We start from the raw sequence: 21513 nt of genomic DNA on the forward strand, positions 1-21513 counted from the left end.
AATGGTAAATTTACCACTTGCATATGAAGCCCGCAATACCAATCACGCACCCGATCTCCAGCAAGATTCACGGATGCGGAGGTAGTCGTAGATGAGGGCGTGGAAGAACTTTGATTGGGGTATAAACCCGCATCCACCCACTCTTTTCGGACCTCATCGTACGTTTTCTGGCCTAAGCGATGGTAAAACTTCCTTTTGCTTGCAGAATCAGAAGCTTTACCACGCTTTTCCTAATTAGGATTGAGTTTGTTTAAGGGGAAAATTTTTCTTTGAAATTTAATAATCTCGCCCACAAAGTTGGCGACAAAATTAGCTACAAAAATTAGTTTTCACCAACCTTTAGCTACAAAATTAGTTACAAAAAGCTTTGTAACTAGCTAGCAACAAAGCATTTTTATAGCTAATTTTATAGCTAACGCTCTTTACTCTGAAATCAATTTTGCCTCCAAATTGACTTATTTTTGTAGTATACACAAGTCACAAGTGCAACATAACTTTATGCTATATTAATACGATTAGCGAAAATGGAGGAAAAGGAAAGGGAGCAATTAGAGTTCGAATGAAAGAGTGGTGATTTGGCAAGCAAGAAGTTTCATTTCTTTCGAACGATTTTTACTTTATCACAGCTCAAATGTACTTTACCTACAGAAGGACAAAAGGTAAAGTATAAAAAGACCATGCACAATCGTTTGCCGAGAAAAGTCAGAATGTTGATATAGTATGCCATATTACAGTAGTCTACAACTACAAATAGCTGAAATTAAGCTTACACACTATGAGAAACTGAAAACAAAGAAGAAATGTTTGTAAAGCTTACAGATCTTCTAGGTTGTACCATATTTCAAGCAGAATTTCTTTCGATTGTAGTACAACATCTCATTCAAGCTACAATCTATATTCCTTTGGGACAATACTTTTTGTCGCAACTCCAAGCTCTTCTTCAGGCCATGTCGGAAAAAGTCGAGATAATCTACAACATCCTGAATGCTTTTTCCCATAACTTGAACCAGAAACTTCAGTTTTGGCTCCAAGAAATTCTTTATTCTTTTGATCAATACAGGGGGGTAATCAGATACTAAAGCTGCTATCTGCCTGTCACCAAACCCATACATTCTTAAGTAATCGAAGTTTGGTTTAAGAACTTTGTTAACATCTCGACACAAAACCTCAGGGTAGTTTACAGCCACTTTTTGAAGATCTGTTTTCGACAAACCGATTTTCTTTAGAAATTCTGCAGTAGGCTGCAGTCTCTTCTCCACATTGTAACCCATTAAAAATGGCTTCTTTACTAAAATTTTACCTATCATACCCTCTTCATTAAGCCCTAACTTGGTGAGGAAATCGACAAACTGAGTAAGTTTTGGTTCTATACTGTAGCTTATGATTCTAGGGTTCACCAATACCATTTTGCCAAGTTGCTTTTCGGAAACCCCAAGGGCCTCAAAAAAACCTAAGATGGGACACAACTTTCCTTCTACAATGTGAGAAAATAGGTAGGGAAATTTTATAATAGCATTTGCAACCTGTTCTTGCTTTGTAGCGAGAGTTAAATTTAATTTAAATGAGTTTTCAAATGCATAGTTCATTCATTACCTTTTATATATTATTTTAGCTTTGTCTTGAGATTATTGCAATTTTACATGTCATTTTGTATAAATAAAAAATATTTTAGTTGTTAATTTTACAAATAAGATTTTGCGGAAATTTCGTCCATTTATTGGTGCCTCATGAGACTCTAATTTTGGATCCGCCACTGAATTTGGATTGTATTTCAATCGTTGTATCCACCTGGCTGAACTTTGTCAATCAATTCATCTAGGGGACTATTTTACCATTAAGTAACATCTTTTGAAAATCCCTCCATTGAACATGTTAAAATTCTTTTTGTTCTTTTTTTAAATCAAAAGAATTATTATGAAATAAAAATCTATCAATTCTACCTCTGCTCACTGTTCTCATCTTAAACTCCTCCCCTCCCATTTTCTTTCTTTATGTTCTCAATCAAATCAAAACATATGATTGGCCATTATACATTATCTTTTTTGTGTTTTATTTTTTGGGTATGAATTTGTTGTAAGAACCTTAAAATTTTGATGCAAATTGAACAAATTTGGTTTATTTCTGGGAATAATTGAATTAGGGGTTTAGTTATACACATGTTAAGAATCAATTTGGTATTTCTTTTCCATGTCAAATTTGCTACGAACTTGAGTTCGCTGTAAGGGCACTAAAGTTTTTGATATATTTTTATATATTTTTGATATATGTATAAAATAAAAAAAACCTATTTTAAAAATAAAAAATGTTATTAGACTAAGTGTCAAACTTCTATTTATTTTGGGTTGCGGAATATTTCCCCTCATAGAATTTTTTTTATAAACATTTGCAAAGTTTTTATTTTTCCTGGGATACAAAATCCCACAAAAAAATTTCCACTCATAGAAAATTTCAACATTAATAGAAGTGGTCTAACTATCCACTTTTGTCCAATACTACCACTTCCTTTATAATTACTACTTAAATTAACTACCTATTTATTCCATACACTAACCCCACTTTTCCGGTATCTAGGGAACAACTCTTAAAACCCTAGAAAACAATATGACTATGAATACCCCTCAGATCTACACAAATAAGGTACGCAATTCACCTTTACAAAATACTTTCTGTTTAATCTCCTCATCATCGTTTCCTAACTGACTTTAGCGTCGAAAGGAGCTTTCTGGGAAATTATCCCGGATTAGTTTTCCCTTGTAGTTGCAGGAAATGGAATTTATATATTGGAAGAGTCATATCATCCAATATCGGGGGCCATTATTATTATCTAAATTCAACATTTCGTCTGTTAGATAATTTAATGTATAAAGGTATAAAAGTCTTAAGTATACTATGTATACTAAGGTATTAAAGGTCAAGTATAGGTATTTAAACTCAAGAAAAGTAATGGCATGTACTATGAAAATAGTGGGGCCAAAAGTACTATAAAATATAGTAATTTTACTACAAAAAACTTGTCTCTACCAACGCTTAAAAATGCATTTAGGCATACTTATATATGAGGCTGATGCATTTAGCCACGATTAATTAAGCGTGCTTCCATCTTGTATGGGTAAATTTTAGGCACGCTTGTTAAGCGTGACTAAATTTTCTTATTGCCACACTTAGAAGCATGGCAAAGAGTGCCTTTTTTCACGCTTATGAGTGTGTTGAAAACTTTCCTTATTTAATATGCATGGCTAAATGGTTTCGTAGTCCATAGTTTTGAATTTGTTTTGCCACACAATAAGTGTGGCTAACGAGCTGTATAATATTTTATCTAATTTTGGCGTAAATTATTATTATTATTATTATTATTATTATTATTATATTTTTTTTATAAACCTTGTTTCATTTCATAGAAAGAGACTTTACATGAAGTTGGTGGAGAGTCGAGCAACAAGCTGGGCACCCACATCCCTTTGGATACAAAAAGCTAGTCTCTGAAAAATGTATGCCCTAGACTTGGTGCTGCCTGAGTTACTCAAGAACCAATACATTTGTAAAAGGGATAAATTTGTAACCATTCTCTTCACACTTCACAGTGTATTTCTTCCTCTTTCTTCCTGCAGCATTGGCTAAAGAAACACCAGGTGTCCATAAAGTAATTCCTATGCCAGCAAAGGGCGAGACTCCGGTGACATCCACACATGCATCTTTTCCATGTAGCTAATTGAAAAGAAGGATATTCGCAGGTCTAAGATCTTTCCCTGCCTTTAAATAGAATTCCAACGGTGCCTCCTTACGCACGGAATCCCAGCTTTGTAATAGATATCCACAATCATATCCCACAGCAGAATACTAAAGTGAGGATAAAGCTCAAAAATTAGATAAGTAGTCAAAACGATTGATGGCACTCTTCGTCAAATTTCATTAGTCACAAAGTGAGGATAGAGCGGAAGGGGTAACAACCAGTCATATGCACTATAAATCGCAGAGTAATCCAAAAACCAAAGTACTGTAAATGTAATTCTAAAAATGAAAAACAAAATGAGAATCAGTTCTGAGCAAAAAAAAACCCAACTGACTTGAAAGACATAAACCAAAATGAAAATCAATGAAACAAAGCATCTATACCAAAGTACTGTAATTGCAATTCTGAACATGAAATGAAACAATAAAAAAGTAGAATCAAAATGAAAATGAAACTTAATGCAATCCTTATAAAACAGAGAACATGAAACAATTTCATAATTGAATCAAAAAAATCTAGAATCCAAAATTCCACAAACAATTAAAACACGGAAACCTAAAATAAAAAAAACCTTGATAAAACAGTCATGGCAAAGCAATTCTAAAAAAAAATTATAATAAACTACCTATTCTGTACCTTTTTGCAAAAAAACTACCTTATCTAAAATTTTTTTGCAAAAAACTACCTTATATAATACATTTCTTTGCAAAACACTACCTTATAACGGTTTTTAGCGTTTGACCGTTTAAATTAACCGTTGAGTATCACGTGATAGTCACGTGACCTTATAAACCTTTCTTTCTTCTTCATTCAGCCTCTTCCAGGCATCTGATCAAGCCCTCCCTTTCCCTTAGGAATCCAAACTATTCAAGCCCAAAAACAATCTACCAATATTCCAAATCTTCATAAAATCATGAAACATCAAACATTTAATGTTGCTCGAAATTAGACATGTTTGGTAAGGAATTACTCGATATGAAATATTACCCAGATGAAGTCCAAGGAAATGAGGAACAAGGAGAGATTAATATACACAGCTCTTGAATAACACCATTAAATCAGCAGAATAAACAATTAAAGAAGATAGCATGAAGATACAAAACCTAAAGGTTGAAATCTTGAGGTTTTTCAATGAAAAAAGAGCAGCAAATCACAATTACCCAAATCCAAAAATAGTAATCAAACCCAAACTTTTAGGTAATAATTGTCTAATTCGAGTTTATAATCAAAAAAAATCAAATGGTAGAAGTAATATTATAAAAAACACAAAATGTACAGAAAAGTATGAATCGAATCGAAACAATTTTCTCAATGGAAGAGGCTGAAATGAAGAAGAAGAAAACGTTTATAAGGTCACGCGTGATAGTGAACGGTTAATTTAAACGGTCAAACGCTAAAAACCATTATAAGGTAGTGTTTTGCAAATAAATGTATTATATAAGGTTCTCTTCTAAAAATGAAACCAATTGAAAATTATATTTAAAAAATAAGCCAATTAAAAGCAAGAACATGATATAAAAAGCAAAAACAACTCAAATGAAATGAAACAAGGCCAAAACGAGATGAATGTTTGGAGAACAAAATTTCAGTGCTGCGTGAAGAATAATGAACTTACTTTTAAGAAATGAAAGCCAAAATTTCAGTCTTAGAATACCAAATCCAAATGAAGAAAAAAATCCCAAAAAATTAGGGCTTGAGAGGTTATGGAACAGTAATAGTGTGGGGAAGGTTGAGGAAGGATGAAAACAAAAATATTAACGGGAAGGTAAAATGTGGTGAAGAATGATGTGTGGCGTATGTTGACATTAATTATTATTTTTTTTATTTTTTTTTAAAAGTTTGCATGCTTAAGGCACACTTATAAGTGTGGCTAAAATTATCCAATTTTTTATTTTTAAAAATGATTATTGGCCACACTATAAGTATTCTTGCGGGGAGTGCATTCGTGTGTCCAGAGAATTTTCACAAGTCGCAAACTGCGCCCAGAAAGTTTTTTAAACTGCAAGAGGTCGCGGCTCGCGACCTATCCCTCGACTCGCAAGCTCCGTAGTCCAGTTTCTAGGCCTTATTTTTCTGCGGTTATTTCTTGTGCTTTATTAATTAAAAGTGGCAGTTATTTTTGCTTGAGGATTAAGCAACTTACCTTAATCAGTCTTTACACAAATTAATTATATAGTTCTTATGATTAATTGCAAACTATTGTATCTTAAAAGTATATTCCATATTTTTAAGCTTAAGCACCAAGTAGGTGGAATAACGCTTTTAGGAAAACAAGATTGTGTCTCAGTTTGGTATCAAGTTTAAGTAGACAGTGTTGCCTTAAAGGATCTTCGATTTATGCTGGTTAATTTTATTTCAAGTTATTTAATTTGTTGTAATTTCAACTACTAGATTTTGTATTAGGTTGTAAAGACTTGTAATCACGGTTCGGTGCTTATAGTCTCTTCAAGTTTTACATCTATAAAACATATAACAATCAAAAACGTTACTTTAGATATAACATTTTAAATGCGTTATAATATAAGTCTATCAAGTCTTAAAGAGTTGACAATCAATATACTTAAGTTAGAAAAATTTGTTGGGGTTTATTTTCGAATGTGGCAAAAGAAGATGCTAGTTTTTCTCACTACACTCAACGAGCTGTACGTGATTTCAACACCAAGAATGGAGGAGAAGAGAAATGAAACCGCATAGGAGATGCATAAGAGAAACAAATGGGACATTAATGACTTCATATGTCGTGGTCATATCAAATGGTATGGTTAATTCATTATTTGATGTTTATTAATACTTGGAGTCCCTAAAGGAGCTAAATGTGCTTCAAGGTAAATACATGGCTGAGGACGCAACAAGTAAGAAATTTCTTGTTAGTAGTTTTAATGATTATAAATTTGTTGATTTCCGCTCCATCATGGATCAATTTCATGAGATGCAAAACATTTATTCTAACTTAAAGCATTTTAAAATAAATATGGATGAAATGTTTGTTGTGTCTAGTATAATTGATAAACTACCTTATCACTGGAGAGATGTTATCAACCAACTAGGTAGGGGCGAAGCCAGGAATTTATATTAGGGGGCTAAATTGTAGATATACTAGCAAATTATATTCTATATAAAACAAGTTAAATTATAAAAAATTTAAAATCACGTAGAATAAATTGAAATTGAATCATAGCAAAAATTATATTTAACAAATAGAGTAGAAACTTCCTTATTACTATCGCCTTTGAAAATAATTAAGTATTTTGACTCCATATATTTGTCTAGTAAGTCTATAAAAAAAACAAGAAAAAAATAAAGATAGTAAAAATATAAATGTACACTTAAAGGGTGAATTTGAAATTCGAAAGGGATAAAGATTAATGAATTATAGTATAAATTCAATAGTCTATATAAAGTAATAGTTTAAATTAGGGTTTGATCCCTTAACTATAAATTACAAATGTGTTACTTCAACCATTAACCTAGTAACTTTTGTATATTTTGCACTCTTAGAACTATTAAGGGGGTCAAAGCTAAAAATACAAAGGACCATATTTTGCGACAAAGGGGGCCAGGCCTCCTCCGGCCCCCCATGTAGCTTCGGCAATTCAACTAGGTACTCATCATCAAATTAAAGTGAGTATAAGGACTCAAGCAAGCAGGGAACCTAAGAATCTCAATTCTAATTCATTAACATTGTTAAGAAAAGTCCCTCCTACCATAGGGCAAAGTGGAAAGGCCAACATGGCAACTCATCCCAAAAGGGAAACGTTGCAAAGACCATATAACCTTAAAGATATTGTTCGATTTGTGGAAAGATGGGACACCAAAAGAAGAACAACTACATCCACAAGCGTTGGGTGAAAGTGTAATATCCCAGATTTAGCTTGAAAAATGATTGATAGACTACTCATATCAACAAGGTGCATCTTCTTTTCTAGGGAGCCCATTTGCTAAGAACTCCAAAGTTAAGCGTGCTTGGTGGGGAGCAATCTTAGGATGGGTGACCTATTGGGAAGTGTTCCCGGGTGCGCACGAGTGAGGCCAAAGTGCGCTGGAAAGACTTGTGTTGGTTTGTGGGGCCAGTCTACAGTCTCTATGAGTAGTCATCAGCGGTCCGAGGGGCTGGGGTGTTACAAATGGTATCAGAGCAACCCTGCGACCATGGCTGATAGTGTTCAGTGCACCTAGCGGGAGGAAAGATCCTGAAGTTATGGTCCAACGAGGACGTTGTATTCTTAAGTGGGGGTGAGTGTAATACCCCAGATTTAGCTTGAAAAAGGATTGATAGACTACTCATATCAACAAGGTGCATCTTCTTTTCTAGGGAGCCCATTTGCTAAGAACTCCACAGTTAAGCGTGCTTGGTGGGGAGCAATCTTAGGATGGGTGACCTCTTGGGAAGTGTTCCCGGGTGCGCACGAGTGAGGCCAAAGTGTGTTGGAAAGACCTGTGTTGGTTTGTAGGGCCAGTCTACAGTCTCTATGAGTAGTCATCAGCGGTCCGAGGGGCCGGGGTGTTACAGAAAGCGTTCGAGGAAAAGATGGAAAACAGATCATCTAATAGTGATCCTAACATGAAATGTACTACCTCATAAAATTTGAATGTTGTATAGGATGAAGTTTCGTGGTGGATGGATTCAGGGGCCTCAAGGCACGTATGCAAGGAAAGACACATGTTCAAGACTAGACCTGATCATGGGTGGCCCGGCCCGAAAAAGTGAGGGTTTGGGTACCAAAATATGGCCCGATGTGCGGGTTTGGGCAGAAAATAAGTGGTCCAAATTTTTTTGGGACGGGTTTGAGATTGGTGTTTGTCCCGCGGCCCGGCCCGAAAGGAACTAAGTTGGTCCAATTAGTTACATATTTTGATTATTTCATATGCTAATACTTTTTTTTTTTCCATATTGCATCAAGGTCGGTCTACCATTTTTAATGTTGAAGAGGAGGAAGAAGAGGTAGATCGTGAAGATGACGATTGTCAAATCACTAATTAGTTACATAAATTGATTATTTTGTATTTGTTTATTTGAATTATTTGTAATTTGTGTTTTAAATTATGTATAATATGTAATAATTGTATTTGTTTATTTCAATTATTTGTAATTTGTATTTTTAATTATATATAAATAATATATAACATCGGCCCGCAAGCCCGCAAAAAAGCCCGCAAGCCCGCATATTACGGGTTTGAGCAAGAACTTTTAGGCCCGCACTTTGGCCCGGCCAGGCCCGGTGTTTGATCACGTCTATTCAAGACCTATACAAAGTTTGTAGATTGAGAAGCTCTATATATGGAAAACAAGTGCTCCATCAAGGATTCAAGGTCCTGGAAAAAGACAAGTTGAACTAGTGTTTACATCAAGAAATATTTTGATCCTATAGGATATGTAGTATGCTTTCGAAATAAGTAGAATTCTTTTATCCGGGCCAACCTTGAATTGTATGGGTTATAAGCTTGTATTTGTGTAATATCTGAGAAATTGAGTACTTTAGAATTGAGAAATTTATAATAAATATTCGAACAAAGATTAATTTGTAATGAATGAATAAATAATTTTTACACTAACATAATGAAAGAAACAGTTTGGACTCAAGAATATGACCAAATTAGGTTGCCTTATCTTCTACCTTAAATTTCCAAACCCATTTTTCTTCATTTCCAAACCATTGAAATCCTTGAGATATCAACTACATCATCTTCCTTTTCCTTCTGAAAATTTTGAATGCCAACAAGCAGGATTCATCCTCAATTGTTGCCTTGATTTTCGATGAAGTAGAACCTTCATCCCCTTCCTCTTGACTCAAACTCGTTCTTTCCTTTTCCTTCTTCTCTGTGCAGCAGACCCAGCCCTCACCAAAGCCACGAACACCACTTCTCATGGTGGTTCTGCAACCCTAACCGGCGTCCCTCTTCTTGATTCTAGCACTGGATTCTCTGAAATTTGGTAAGGACACAATCTTCATCTTCAATTCTTGTCTAATTCTTGAAATAAGAACAGTAGGTATATTCTTCTTCTTTTCTCTTTGATTTTCAAAACCTTTGTTTTCTTTCTGATTTTCGCACCTGTTTTCCTCAAATTCTCTGAGACTTCAAATAGAACACAACTTTTCATTCCATTTCTTCGTCCTTCGTGTTCCCTAGTTTCGATTGGGCAACAATGTTCATTGCATTGCTTGATTGTCATGAGAAAACAGCCCCTGAACCGTCTTCTTTGTCTTCGACTTGAACAGCCTACTTCATCAGATTGTCAAAGATACTAAACCAAAACAACAGCAGGTATGATTTCCCTCTTCTTTCTTTTTCTTTAATTTTCGAAATTTATTACATCAATCATCTTTATTTCTATGTTTGATCTTTAGTCAAATAAAGGAACAAAAATTGCGTACAAACATCAAAGCTCCCTCAATTTCCATTATTTACTTGGTTCAACAGCAGCAATTTCTTTCTTTTCGATTTTTGTCTATATTGTCGCATGAAAATTGAAGATAGAAGGTGTATTGATTTTCTTTATTTTGTTTCCTTTCCCATGTCATTATTTTTGTTCGATTTTAATATTATGGTTTCTTTTCATTTTATTTCTTTGCTCTTCTATTTGTAAGTAACCCTTTTTTTAGTTTTCCTTTAATTGCTTATTTTAATACCCAATTGAAAACATCCTCAACCTAGGTTAGTAATCGACTTCAAGATTTTAAATACGTATTTGTTTCAATTAAAGGTGATAAGATTGGTGTTGTTTCATATTAGTCAAGTTGAAAAATTGAGATTTATAAATTTTATTGAAGAAAATGCTTGCAAATGAAAAGTGTGGGATAATTTAACATTCATGGATGGTTCTTAAATTCATTTGGGTAATGTGATATTCTTGAAGGACTAATAGATTCTTGCGTGGATTATTAATTTTGGGTATAAATGAACAATTGTGTTTAATTAATATATAATGAAGATGATGATTGTTGAGAAACCTTAAGGAGAATGTGAACAGTCTTAGATTCTTGGATCATAAAGTCTTAGTGGTATATGATTGGGCTAAGTGATGAACATTGTGGTTTATCTAGATTCGTTAATATGTTTAGAAATGATCTTATGACATGACATGTTGCAACGTTAGAATAGTGTCTTAGTTAAACCTTAGTTGTAGGAGGAGATGTAATAAGTTATATGTTATTATAGTAGTATCGAACGCTCTTTGGTAATGTGAACAGTCTTAGATTCTTGGATCATAAAGTCTTAGTGGTATATGATTGGGCTAAGTGATGAACGCTCTTTGGTATTCATAGTCATATTGTTTTCTTGGGTTTTAAGAGTTGTTCCCTAGATACTGGAAAAGTGGGGTTAGTGTATGGAATAAATAGATAGTTAATTTAGGTAGTAACTATAAAGGGAGTGGTAGTATTGGACAAAATTGGATAGTTAGACCACTTCTATTAATGTTGAAATTTTCTATGAGTGGAAATTTTTTTGTGGGATTTTGTATCCCAGGAAAAAAAACTTTGCAAATGTTTATAAAAAAAATTCTATGAGGGGAAATATTCCGCAACCCAAAATAAATAGAAGTTTGACACTTGATCTAGTAACATTTTTTATTTTTAAAATAGGTTTTTTTTATTTTATATATATATCAAAAATATATTAAAATGTATCAAAAACTTTAGTGCCCTTACAGTGAACTCTAGTTCGTAGCAAATTCGACATGGAAAAGAAATACCAAATTGATTCTTAACATGTGTATAACTAAACCCCTAATTCAATTATTCCTAGAAATAAACCAAATTTGTTCAATTTGCATCAAAATTTTAAGGTTCTTACAACGAATTCATACCCAAAAAATAAAACACAAAAAAGATAATGTGTAATAGCCAATTATATGTTTTGATTCGATTGAGAACATAAAGAAAGAAAATGGGTGGGTAGGAGTTCAAGATGAGAACAGCGAGCAGAGGTAGAATTGATAGATTTTTATTTCATAATAATTCTTTTGAATTAAAAAAAAGAACAAAAAGAATTTGAACATGTTCAATGGAGGGATTTTCAAAAGATGTTACTTTATGGTAAAATAGTCCCCTAGATGAATTGATTTACAAAGTTCAGCCTGGTGGATACAATTAATGAAATACAATCCAAATTCAGTGGCGGATCAAAAATTCAGAGTCTCATGAGGCACCAATAAATGGACGAAATTTCCGCAAAATCTTATTTGTAAAATTAACAACTAAAATATTTTTTATTTATACAAAATGACATGTAAAATTGCAATAATCTCAAGACAAATCTAAAATAATATATAAAAGGTAATGAATGAACTAAAATTGTTCAAATCTTTATTTGAAAACTCATTTAAATTAAATTTAACAAGGTTCAACATTTTTTTTTGTATCAAAAACTCAGAATCCATTACGAAGACTAAAACAAGCTATACAAATAAGTAAATCTTTGATTTTTCTCACTGAATCCATTTTCAAATTCATGTAATTGTGGATCAGTCACATTTAGAAATTATTACATACAAGTTTGAGGAAAACCATATCAATTATAGCATCAAAATTAAAAAATCACCAAATAAATCATCAAAAACAGCGAATTAATCATGTGAACAGATGCACTTAGAACTCATTAAAGCCTTTTCAATTCAAAGACTGAAACTTGAAAAACAAAAGATCATTGAAATAGAACCGTTATAATAACACTTCTTAAGCATCTTTTCAAGAATATTCAACCATTTTTTCAAGAACCTTCATCATCAAGAAACACCCTCAAACGAGTAGGAATACCTCACATCTTGATGAAGAAAACTCATTTTCCATAACCATTTTTAACAAGGTTTGAGAGGAGAAATAACAGTTTTAAGCTCTAATAACCAACACCCACTGAAGGGAAAGCTCGCTGACAGTCGGATCAGTGCTAACGACTGGGGCAGTCGGCGGCAATGACAGTGGCTAGGGCAAGTGGTGGCAGTAATAGTGGCGTTAGTTTTAGGGTCTTATGTCTTAGAGGGAAAGAAGGGAGAATAGTTAGAGAAAATGCTGAAAATCTAAAAGAGTGAAATGTCGCCTTTCCCTCCAGCCCAGAATTTCGATTTTTTTTTAAAAAAATTCACCCTGGGCACGTGCCAGGGGGTGCCCAAAGGTGAATCCTCCCCTGAATCCAGTAAACCTCGAAGGTTATAGTTGAGTCTGTGTAGAGTAATTTTTCCTAGGAGTTTTTATTTGGATCATAGGTTTCTAACGACAGCTAAGTGTACTTAAAACCAGATATTCATTGAGCAACATCATATTTACAGACCTGCAGCTTATTCCATGACAAGTAAGTAAAAGGCAAACATTTCAAGAAAGCTATAAATATTCAGAAATATATTATGCCCTCTTGATTTCAGCCGTAAGAACTTCAAATCATTCACATCACTTTTTTTGGTTTTGAAGTTAATAAACTAGCAATACAAAGAAACCCACAACGAACAAAATGGGTCAAACATTCCAAAAACATTGAGCAAAATCGGCTAACGGTTGCCAAACCTCTTTTACAGTCGATACGGATAATTTCCAAATTGTCGCACCATAAATTGCAGTCACAATAACCTCAAAAACCTTTTCATTGCGTCAATATCTAGTTAACCGACTAAGATTTTGCACTATTTGGTCCACTCTAGTATCATCTAGGTAGCAAGCAAACTTGAAAACTATTAAATCTTGGTTATAGCTGTCTAAAAAGGACACAACAGCTAGAAATGACCAGACTACTTTCTAGTTTTTAGTTTTCAGTTTACCATCATAGGCTAATCCCTAAAATAGGACTGTTTAAATGATAACTCCATCATAACTCTTTTTATCACCTGGAGAAAACATAGCTAAGAAACCTTACCTTTGTATTACTAAACAAGTGTTTTTGATTGACCCTTCACAACAAACCTTATTAGCAGTTCAAATGAATAAGGGCGAACCATTTTATGAGCCATTTACTATAGCGCATAAATTTCCATATGACCTCAATCATTGTCTCACTTATTCACCCTTATACATCCCTTTTTGGCTAAGCTATAGAGTACGTTATCACTTCATTTCAAACGGGTTAAGTTAGTACTCACGTTCAAAGATGAAAGAAACTTACTAGAATAATGCCAAAGCAATAATCTCAGCAATAACAATGCCAAAGCCGTAATAGAAACAATAAAACTGTACACATAAGGAATAATCAAAGGAACAAAAATGTGACCCTTGATTCACTCAACTCAACCAGTGGATCAATATTCAAGGCATTGGAAAATAAGCTTTTCCACACTGTTTCCATCCAATTAATGAAATGATGGGGCAAGAATTCACAATGTTCAAGGTGTTGGAATGGAATACCAACATAACAAAGAAACTGCAGAGATGTAGTTTGTTACTTTAATCATTGGTTTTCTCTATTTTCTTTTCAATTTGTTTTTATTTATTTATTTTTTTTTTTTTTTGGGGGGGCGGATGAAAGGCCCAAAACTGAAAAGATGTTTCTACTACAAACTACAAAATTAATGATAGATGTAGAACATAGTCGAAGGCTAAAATCGAAGAACTGTCAATAAAAAAAGAAACAAAGTAAAACTTCACAGGCATGCTTACAGAATTAATGATCGATATAGGAAACTCAAATTGGCCCCTGCCTAGTCTTCTTAGGGCCAAAGATTGCTTCCTGGATCATAGGAGACATTGGACCGTTCTTGTCCAAGTAAGTTCTAACGGCTTTCTCATCGATATGGAATCCCTTTTGCTTCAATGTAAGAATAGTGTTTTGCGCATCTTCAACTCGTTTGTTCTCACAAAACTCATGAACGAGCCCCGTGAACGTTATCAAATTTGGTGAGTGGCCGTTTTCCAACATCTCCACACACAAATCAACTGCATCATCAAGTTTCCTTGCCTTGGTAAGAGCTTTGATCAAGACAGTATAACTATAAGCATTCGGCACAATCCCATTATCCTGCATTTTCCTGAATATCTTCTTAGCTTTATCAAATTCCTTCGCTTGGCAAAATCCTTCAACCACAGCTGTATACACAACTACTTCTGGTATAGTACCCTTTTTGCGTATCCACCCAAAAAGCTTCATAGCTTCCTGAAGCAAATCATCCTTACAAAGCCCATCAAGCATGCCTACGGCATTAGGAATTAAACCACTTTGTTTCATTTTCTTAAAAATCTCATCAGCGTTTTCAGGCACCTCCATCTTATCTTCCTGAGGTGGTTGCACCAAAGTATCTTCATCCGATTTCTTCTCCGCATTATCAACACTCCCAAGCTTAAACTTCTCAAGAAATTCATCCCCACTTTTTTCACTACTTTGCTCACTTTTGGAAGGCCTATTCAACAGCTCACTTACTGAAGGCTGTGAATACTTGCCCCCATTGCGATCACCGCCTAAACCAACTCCTTCACTCTCTTCTTCATTCCCATCGAACTTAAAAAAGTCATCTCCCAATTTCATATCACCTGTACTACCTTGCTCACCATACGACTTCCTAAACCCATCATTTCTTCCTTGGGGCCTATAATTATTATCAGGGTTATCAATTCTTCATCGGGGCCCATAATTATGATCAGGGTTATCATTTCTTCCTTGGGGCATAAAATTTCGATTAGGGTTATCATTTCTTCCTTGGCGCCTATAGCTATGATCAGGGTTATCATTTTTTCCCTGATATCGGGGCTTTTGCCTATCACCACCATCTCTAGAAGACCTAAAACTTGTATTGCAACTATAGTTTTCCCTGTTATTTCTAGAAAATTTATCATCATCATTAGCATAACCATTATTCCTACGACTATTAGAACCATAATAACCATAGTTTCTAAGAAGCCCAATACCAATATGATCATCAATGGAACTGAACAATTGAAATTTCATTAAAATGGGGAAAGTTGAAGTTTTTGCATTATGGGGCTGAGACATATATGAGAAAGCATTAAAAAACTTCAAAATTATAGGTAGCTCTGAAATCTTACCCCTTGAAAATTAAGATAATGGGGGATTTCAGAATGGTTTTTTGAGAGACCGAGTTTGTAAGAGATTAAGTGAAGCTTGAAGGGTTTCCTGCTTTGTGCACAAACAGAGTGCTTTGTTTTCAGTATCTTGTCTACAATGGTTGCTAATTGAAGAAACCCATTTTAGAAAGAGAGGTAAATTTTAGATTCAATTATTTTTTCATATCCAAATTCAAAGTACTCTCTTTTTAATGTAACAAAGTTGCATTCTTTATATCAAAATTGAAGTTAATATTTAAATTTTCACTTGTGAATTGAGGCCCATTTTTCTTTATGTAAGTTTTAGTCTTCTCTAATTGCATCATGATGAGTTTCCAATTCTATTATTAACTAGAATTTAACTGGGTTTGTTTTGTACTTTTTAAATACGTAAAGGTGAGGGGAGGGAAGGGAAATGGACTATAGAGGGAAGAGAAAGGAAGGGACAATTAATTTACAATTTTTTCAACTCAAATCCTTCTAGCATACGAAAGATCTAAAGGAAAAAACATCTACCCCCTCCCCTTCCCTTCCTTTGAATTGTTTTGATCAGTGTAACATAATTCACTAGCCAATTTGCTTTATGAACTCGCGATTTGCTCAAATTTGCCTAAGAATAGCCCAAAACACCATATTTTGCTTTTTCGATTCGCGATTCGGGAGGATATTAGCGAATCATGTGACAATAGTTTGATGTATAAGCACTTTGCACAGGTTAGTGTGTGGCATGACCGTGCAAGCCTGTAAGGTACCATTTGCAGAGGCATTTGTCGCTGAAAACGCAATTACATTTTCTGGTTATTTAATAGGTGATTATGAGTATAAGTTTTGTTATTAGGAGATTTTGGGTCTTATTTCGAACATTCTACTTAATTTTATCGAGAAATCTTTGAAGAGTTTTAATAAGTTGAGTTTGCAACTCCATGTCAGTGATGAATTATATGTATTCCGTGTGGGAGTTTAGGAAACAATAAATTTCTTTAGAAATGCATATTACGAACTCTTATCTTGCATGAGGAGATGGGTCATATTGGCCGAACTATATCAATAAATCGTTTTGCATCTATTTTCCTCCTCTTATTTTTTTCCGTAGTATTTGTTGTGTTTTTGTTGAAATTAAAGTCCTTTCTCAATTCTAACCATAAAACCTCTATCTAAATGAGTTATTTCTATGTGCTACTATTGCAATTCTGCACCTACCCCATGTACAGTTTAAACAGCAGAAGAATGTACTAAAAAGTTTCTTTTACTTTGCTGAAAATTTGATAGGAGGGAAATAGTGTTGCTTTGCGAATGTTTAACATTTGATCAATTCAGCCAACAATTTCGCATTCACTCAGCTCTATTTGTTTGTGACCTTTTTGTCTGAACAAATCTAATCAGTTGTTTGCCAAACACCCCTTAAGTTGTTTGTGACTTTTTGTCTGAACTAGACATACCTGACTAGCTTTGTTCATTGTAGGTAATCATTATGGAGATCAATAACAGCAAAAACAGCAGTACTGTATTGTGGTTCTTCAAGGACAAAGGATTTGATGACAAAAGCATCAATGACATGTTCAAAAGGTGCAAGCGGCTTGAAGGTTCGCAAAGAGAGAGGGCTTCCGAAAACTGGGCTTATTTGAAATCCATTGGTATCCAGGAGAGAAAACTTCCGTCCGTTGTTCTCAAATGCCCGAAAATTCTCACATTCAGCGTGGAAGACACACTTGAACCTATGGTTCAGTGTCTCAAAACTCTCGCTACAAAACAAGAAGAGGTTGCAAATGCTATTATCAAATTTCCCTACCTATTTTCTCACAGTGCAGAAGGTAAGCTGTGTCCCATCTTAGGTTTTTTTGAGGCCCTTGGGGTTTCCGAAAAGCAACTTGGCAAAATGGTATTGGTGAACCCTAGAATCATAAGCTACAGTATAGAACCAAAACTTACTCAGTTTGTCGATTTCCTCACCAAGTTAGGGCTTAATGAAGAGGGTATGATAGGTAAAATTTTAGTAAAGAACCCATTTTTAATGGGTTACAATGTGGAGAAGAGACTGCAGCCTACTACAGAATTTCTAAAGAAAATCGGTCTGTCGAAAACAGATCTTCAGAAAGTGGCTGTAAACTACCCTGAGGTTTTGTGTCGAGATGTTAACAAAGTTCTTAAACCAAACTTCGATTACTTAAGAACGTATGGGTTTGGTGACAGGCAGATAGCGGCTTTGGTATCTGGTTACCCCCCTGTATTGATCAAAAGCATAAAGAATTCCTTGGAGCCAAAACTGAAGTTTCTGGTTCAAGTTATGGGAAAAAGCATTCAGGATGTTGTAGATTATCCCGACTTTTTCCGACATGGCCTGAAGAAGAGCTTGGAGTTGCGACAAAAAGTATTGTCTCAAAGGAATATAGATTGTAGCTTGAATGAGATGTTGTACTACAATCGAAAGAAATTCTGCTTGAAATATGGTACAACCTAGAAGATCTGTAAGCTTTACAAACATTTCTTCTTTGTTTTCAGTTCCTCATAGTGTGTAAGCTTAATTTCAGCTATTTGTAGTTGTAGACTACTGTAATATGGCATGCTATATCAACATTGTGACTTTTCTCGGCAAACGATTGTGCATGATCTAGTTTTATACTTTACCTTATGTCCTTCTGTAGGTAAAGTACATTTGAGCTGTGATAAAGTAAAAATCGTTTGAAAGAAATGAAACTTCTTGCTTGCCAAATCACCGCTCTTTCATTCGAACTCTAATTGCTCCCTTTCCTTTTCCTCCATTTCCGCTAATCGTATTAATATAGCATAAAGTTATGTTGCACTTGTGACTTGAGTATACTACAAAGATAAGTCAATTTGGAGGCAAAATTGATTTCAGAGTAAAGAGCGTTAGCTATAAAATTAGCTATAAAAATGCTTTGTCGCTAGCTAGTTACAAAGCTTTTTGTAGCTAATTTTGTAGCTAAAGGTTGGTGAAAAATAATTTTTGTATCGAATTTTGTCGTCAACTTTGTGGGCGAGATTATTAAATTTCAAAGAAAATTTTTCCCCTCAAACAAATTCAATCCTAACCCATTTTCCTCTCATTTCTATATAACCCCTTCCACCATTTCTATTCATTTATTCTCACGTACCTCTATTTTTTTTATCAAGTTTTAGATTTTCATTTTCTACACCCCATTTATACTCTCTTTTTAATCTATTTTTCATTTTTAAGTTTATAAATAACGATTCTCTCATTTTTTTTCTTTCTTTATCCTTTAAGTTTCCTAAATTTTAAAATTTTTTCATCTTCTTTTGTTTTTGTTGTTCATTAATGGCAAATGGAGGATCATACATACACAAATTATCAAAAGGTTAATTCTTTAGCAACAAATACTCAAAACAAAAAGAACCCAAGTAAGTTTTACTCTAATTTCTTCTTCAAAGCTATAATTGTCACACTTTTCCTATTATTAAGTCTTTGTTTTTTTACCTTCAAAAGCTCCTAATAATATTGATCATAACCCATAAATTTTTTTAGGTTCCTTCTGCTTTTGATGATAAAGTTTATAGTCCAACTGTGTTTGATGATAATAATAATGACAAGATTCAAACTTTGAGTTCTCAATATTATAGAAAAATGAACCTAAACTTGTTGCTTTCAAATTGCAGTTTACATTTAGTATAATTAAGATTATTCAAATTGTTAATTTTATTTACATTTATATCTTTATGTTTTTTTTTTTTTTTTGTGATATAAGTTATTCAAATTTCAAACAAATTAACTTTTGTATAAGATTAACTTGATTTTTTTTGTAATATATGTTATTTTATTAATAATTGACTTTATCTTTTAATTTGTTAATTTTAATATATTATTATTATTATTATTATTATTATTATTATTATTACTACTATTATTATTATTATTATCATTATTATTATTATTATTATTATTAGTTTAGATTTAGTATGTTTATTATTATTATGAAATAATAATAATAAATATTTCAAGTCAAAAAAATAATAAATATTCAATGGCAGTTATCCTCCAGCATAAACTAGGCCCTAAAGACTACCATCTCCCTTAAGTCTTTGATGTTATGAGTGGTGGCACTAAGGCCAGCTGGTCATCTGTGACGGGGAGTAAAGTGGATCACCTCAAGTCCTTGAAGTGAAGATGAGTCCAGAATATCCAACCATTTCAAATGAGGCCACCTAGTAGTCTGGATTTTCTAGTTGAATGTTTGTTCATGAGGTAAACACTCGGGAATAACTGAGAGAGGGAGGTTAATTCTAGAAGAGAAGAGTACAAAGAAGTTTTCAGAGTTGTTAACAAGTTAAAGAAAAAGTAAGGAGATTAGGAAATTTCAGAACTTTGATAGAATTCACATTTAATGTAACTTGAAAAATCACAAAGTGTCGGTATTTTAGGGAAACTAGGAAAGATATGGACGAAGATGGTCAAATAACGGAAATTGAGGAAATTTAGAGGTTAAAATTAATCTAATAAAAATTTGAAAATAGAAAAAGTGGCAAATAAGGAAGAGACATGGATTTAATGTTAGGTCAGTTAAGTGGTGATCATGATGATAAAAACGCCGTTTAAGTGGTGATGTGCAGTTTTACTCTAAAGAGATGCCAAATCCACCATTGGAAATCAGTTACAAAGAAATTCAAAAGGAACTAAATGCAACTTTGGGATTCATATCACTACAAGAAAACTTGTTTTTAGCAACAACTTTTAGCAACGACTATATTTTTTTCGTTGCGAAAAAACAAGTTGTTGCAAAATCCGTTGTTGTTGCTAAATAATCGTTGCCATAAAAAAAAAACTTCCCCAACCCTTAAAATAATTTACCGGTATAATCCAATTTTTTGCAACAAACAATTTAGTTGTTAAAATTAAATAAATAATTCGTAACTGTATATATTGTTGCAAAAAATATTTAAATATACAGATACAATAAAGTCGTTGCGAAAACCCTTATACTAATAATTTTTGTTTTCCTTTCCCTCTCAAATCAAAACCCCACCCCTCACAATTCGTCCCCATTTCCCTCCCAATTTAGAAACCCACAAATACATTCCCCTCACAAACCCGATTACCTCACAAACCCTATTCCCGCACACCATACCGCAGCGATTGTTGACTGCACACCGGAGCGTCTGCCGCCTGCACGCCGGAGTTTCAGCCTCCTTCTGCACACCGGTGCTACCGCTACGCTGCAGCGTTGAACCGTTCAGCTACCTCTCAAAGAACCCACGGCAAGTAGTTTTTTTTTTTGCCTATTTTTTCTTTGAATTTCTTGTTCTTGTTTCCTGTTGATTCCCTCAATTTATGGGTTGTTCTTTGAATTTGTTGGGCTTTGTTGTGATTATCAGATTAATGTATGTGTATTTCATCAGTTTGAAATGTTGGGTTGTACGTATTTTCACAGTCTTGGCAGTGAAGGAACAATTCGCTTTTTTCTGAGTCTTTGTTCTAATTATCAGATTTATGTATGTGTATTTCATGATTTTGAAATGTTGGGTTGTATTTCATGACATAGATTAACCTTTTTCTTTGCAACTGAGGATTTACAATTAGATCTTGAGGGCTTAATTACTTGCGTTTTTTGGGGGTTTATGTTTGTGTGTTTTTTTTTATTGGGAAATTACTTGCATTTTTTTATTACTATTATTTTCTGAGTGCAATTCATGTGGAATTAGCTAGCAGTGGCTTTAGGGGGATTAAACGTCGTTTCTTGAATAAGGTGAGATTGCGTTTGATTTATATGGATAATTTATGAAAATGTGAGATTCTTCCAAAGTAATGTTAAGAAAAATTGATGGAGTTACTTC

At 33.8% G+C, this 21513-nt stretch overlaps 4 protein-coding genes across 5 annotated transcripts in view; 1 reads left to right on the forward strand and 3 right to left on the reverse strand.

Moving 5' to 3' along the window:
* LOC130799624 (uncharacterized) overlaps window positions 1-21513 on the reverse strand; it is a 417568-nt gene that overhangs the window by 253544 nt on the left and 142511 nt on the right. The gene's annotated exons all lie outside the window — the stretch shown is intronic.
* Window positions 719-1586, reverse strand: LOC130799278 (transcription termination factor MTERF6, chloroplastic/mitochondrial-like). Its single transcript, XM_057662380.1, has one exon. The coding sequence runs from the start codon at window positions 1584-1586 to the stop codon at window positions 825-827; it is 762 nt and encodes a 253-aa protein (XP_057518363.1). The 3' UTR covers window positions 719-824.
* LOC130799621 (transcription termination factor MTERF6, chloroplastic/mitochondrial-like) lies at window positions 9330-18418 on the forward strand. 2 transcript variants are annotated; one of them, XM_057662774.1, is made up of 3 exons: window positions 9330-9662; window positions 9860-9994; window positions 17171-18418. In XM_057662774.1, the coding sequence occupies exon 3, from the start codon at window positions 17180-17182 to the stop codon at window positions 18164-18166; it is 987 nt and encodes a 328-aa protein (XP_057518757.1). In that variant the 5' UTR covers window positions 9330-9662; window positions 9860-9994; window positions 17171-17179; the 3' UTR covers window positions 18167-18418. The 2 variants fall into 2 exon arrangements, with proteins under 2 accessions (XP_057518757.1, XP_057518756.1); XM_057662773.1 differs by having other exon boundaries at window positions 9949-9994.
* On the reverse strand, window positions 14336-15172 carry LOC130799279 (pentatricopeptide repeat-containing protein At4g38150-like). The gene has a single exon (XM_057662381.1). It carries the CDS (start codon window positions 15170-15172, stop codon window positions 14336-14338), a length of 837 nt encoding a protein of 278 aa, XP_057518364.1.

This window comes from Amaranthus tricolor, chromosome 14 (genome assembly GCF_026212465.1).
Source record: "Amaranthus tricolor cultivar Red isolate AtriRed21 chromosome 14, ASM2621246v1, whole genome shotgun sequence".
NCBI lineage: Eukaryota > Viridiplantae > Streptophyta > Magnoliopsida > Caryophyllales > Amaranthaceae > Amaranthus > Amaranthus tricolor.

Excerpts from the sequence above, each read along its gene's own strand:
- LOC130799278 (XM_057662380.1), bottom strand. The coding sequence starts at position 1,586 with ATGAACTATGCATTTGAAAACTCATTTAAATTAAATTTAACTCTCGCT.
- LOC130799279 (XM_057662381.1), bottom strand. The coding sequence starts at position 15,172 with ATGAAATTGGGAGATGACTTTTTTAAGTTCGATGGGAATGAAGAAGAG.
- LOC130799621 (XM_057662774.1), top strand. The coding sequence starts at position 17,180 with ATGGAGATCAATAACAGCAAAAACAGCAGTACTGTATTGTGGTTCTTC.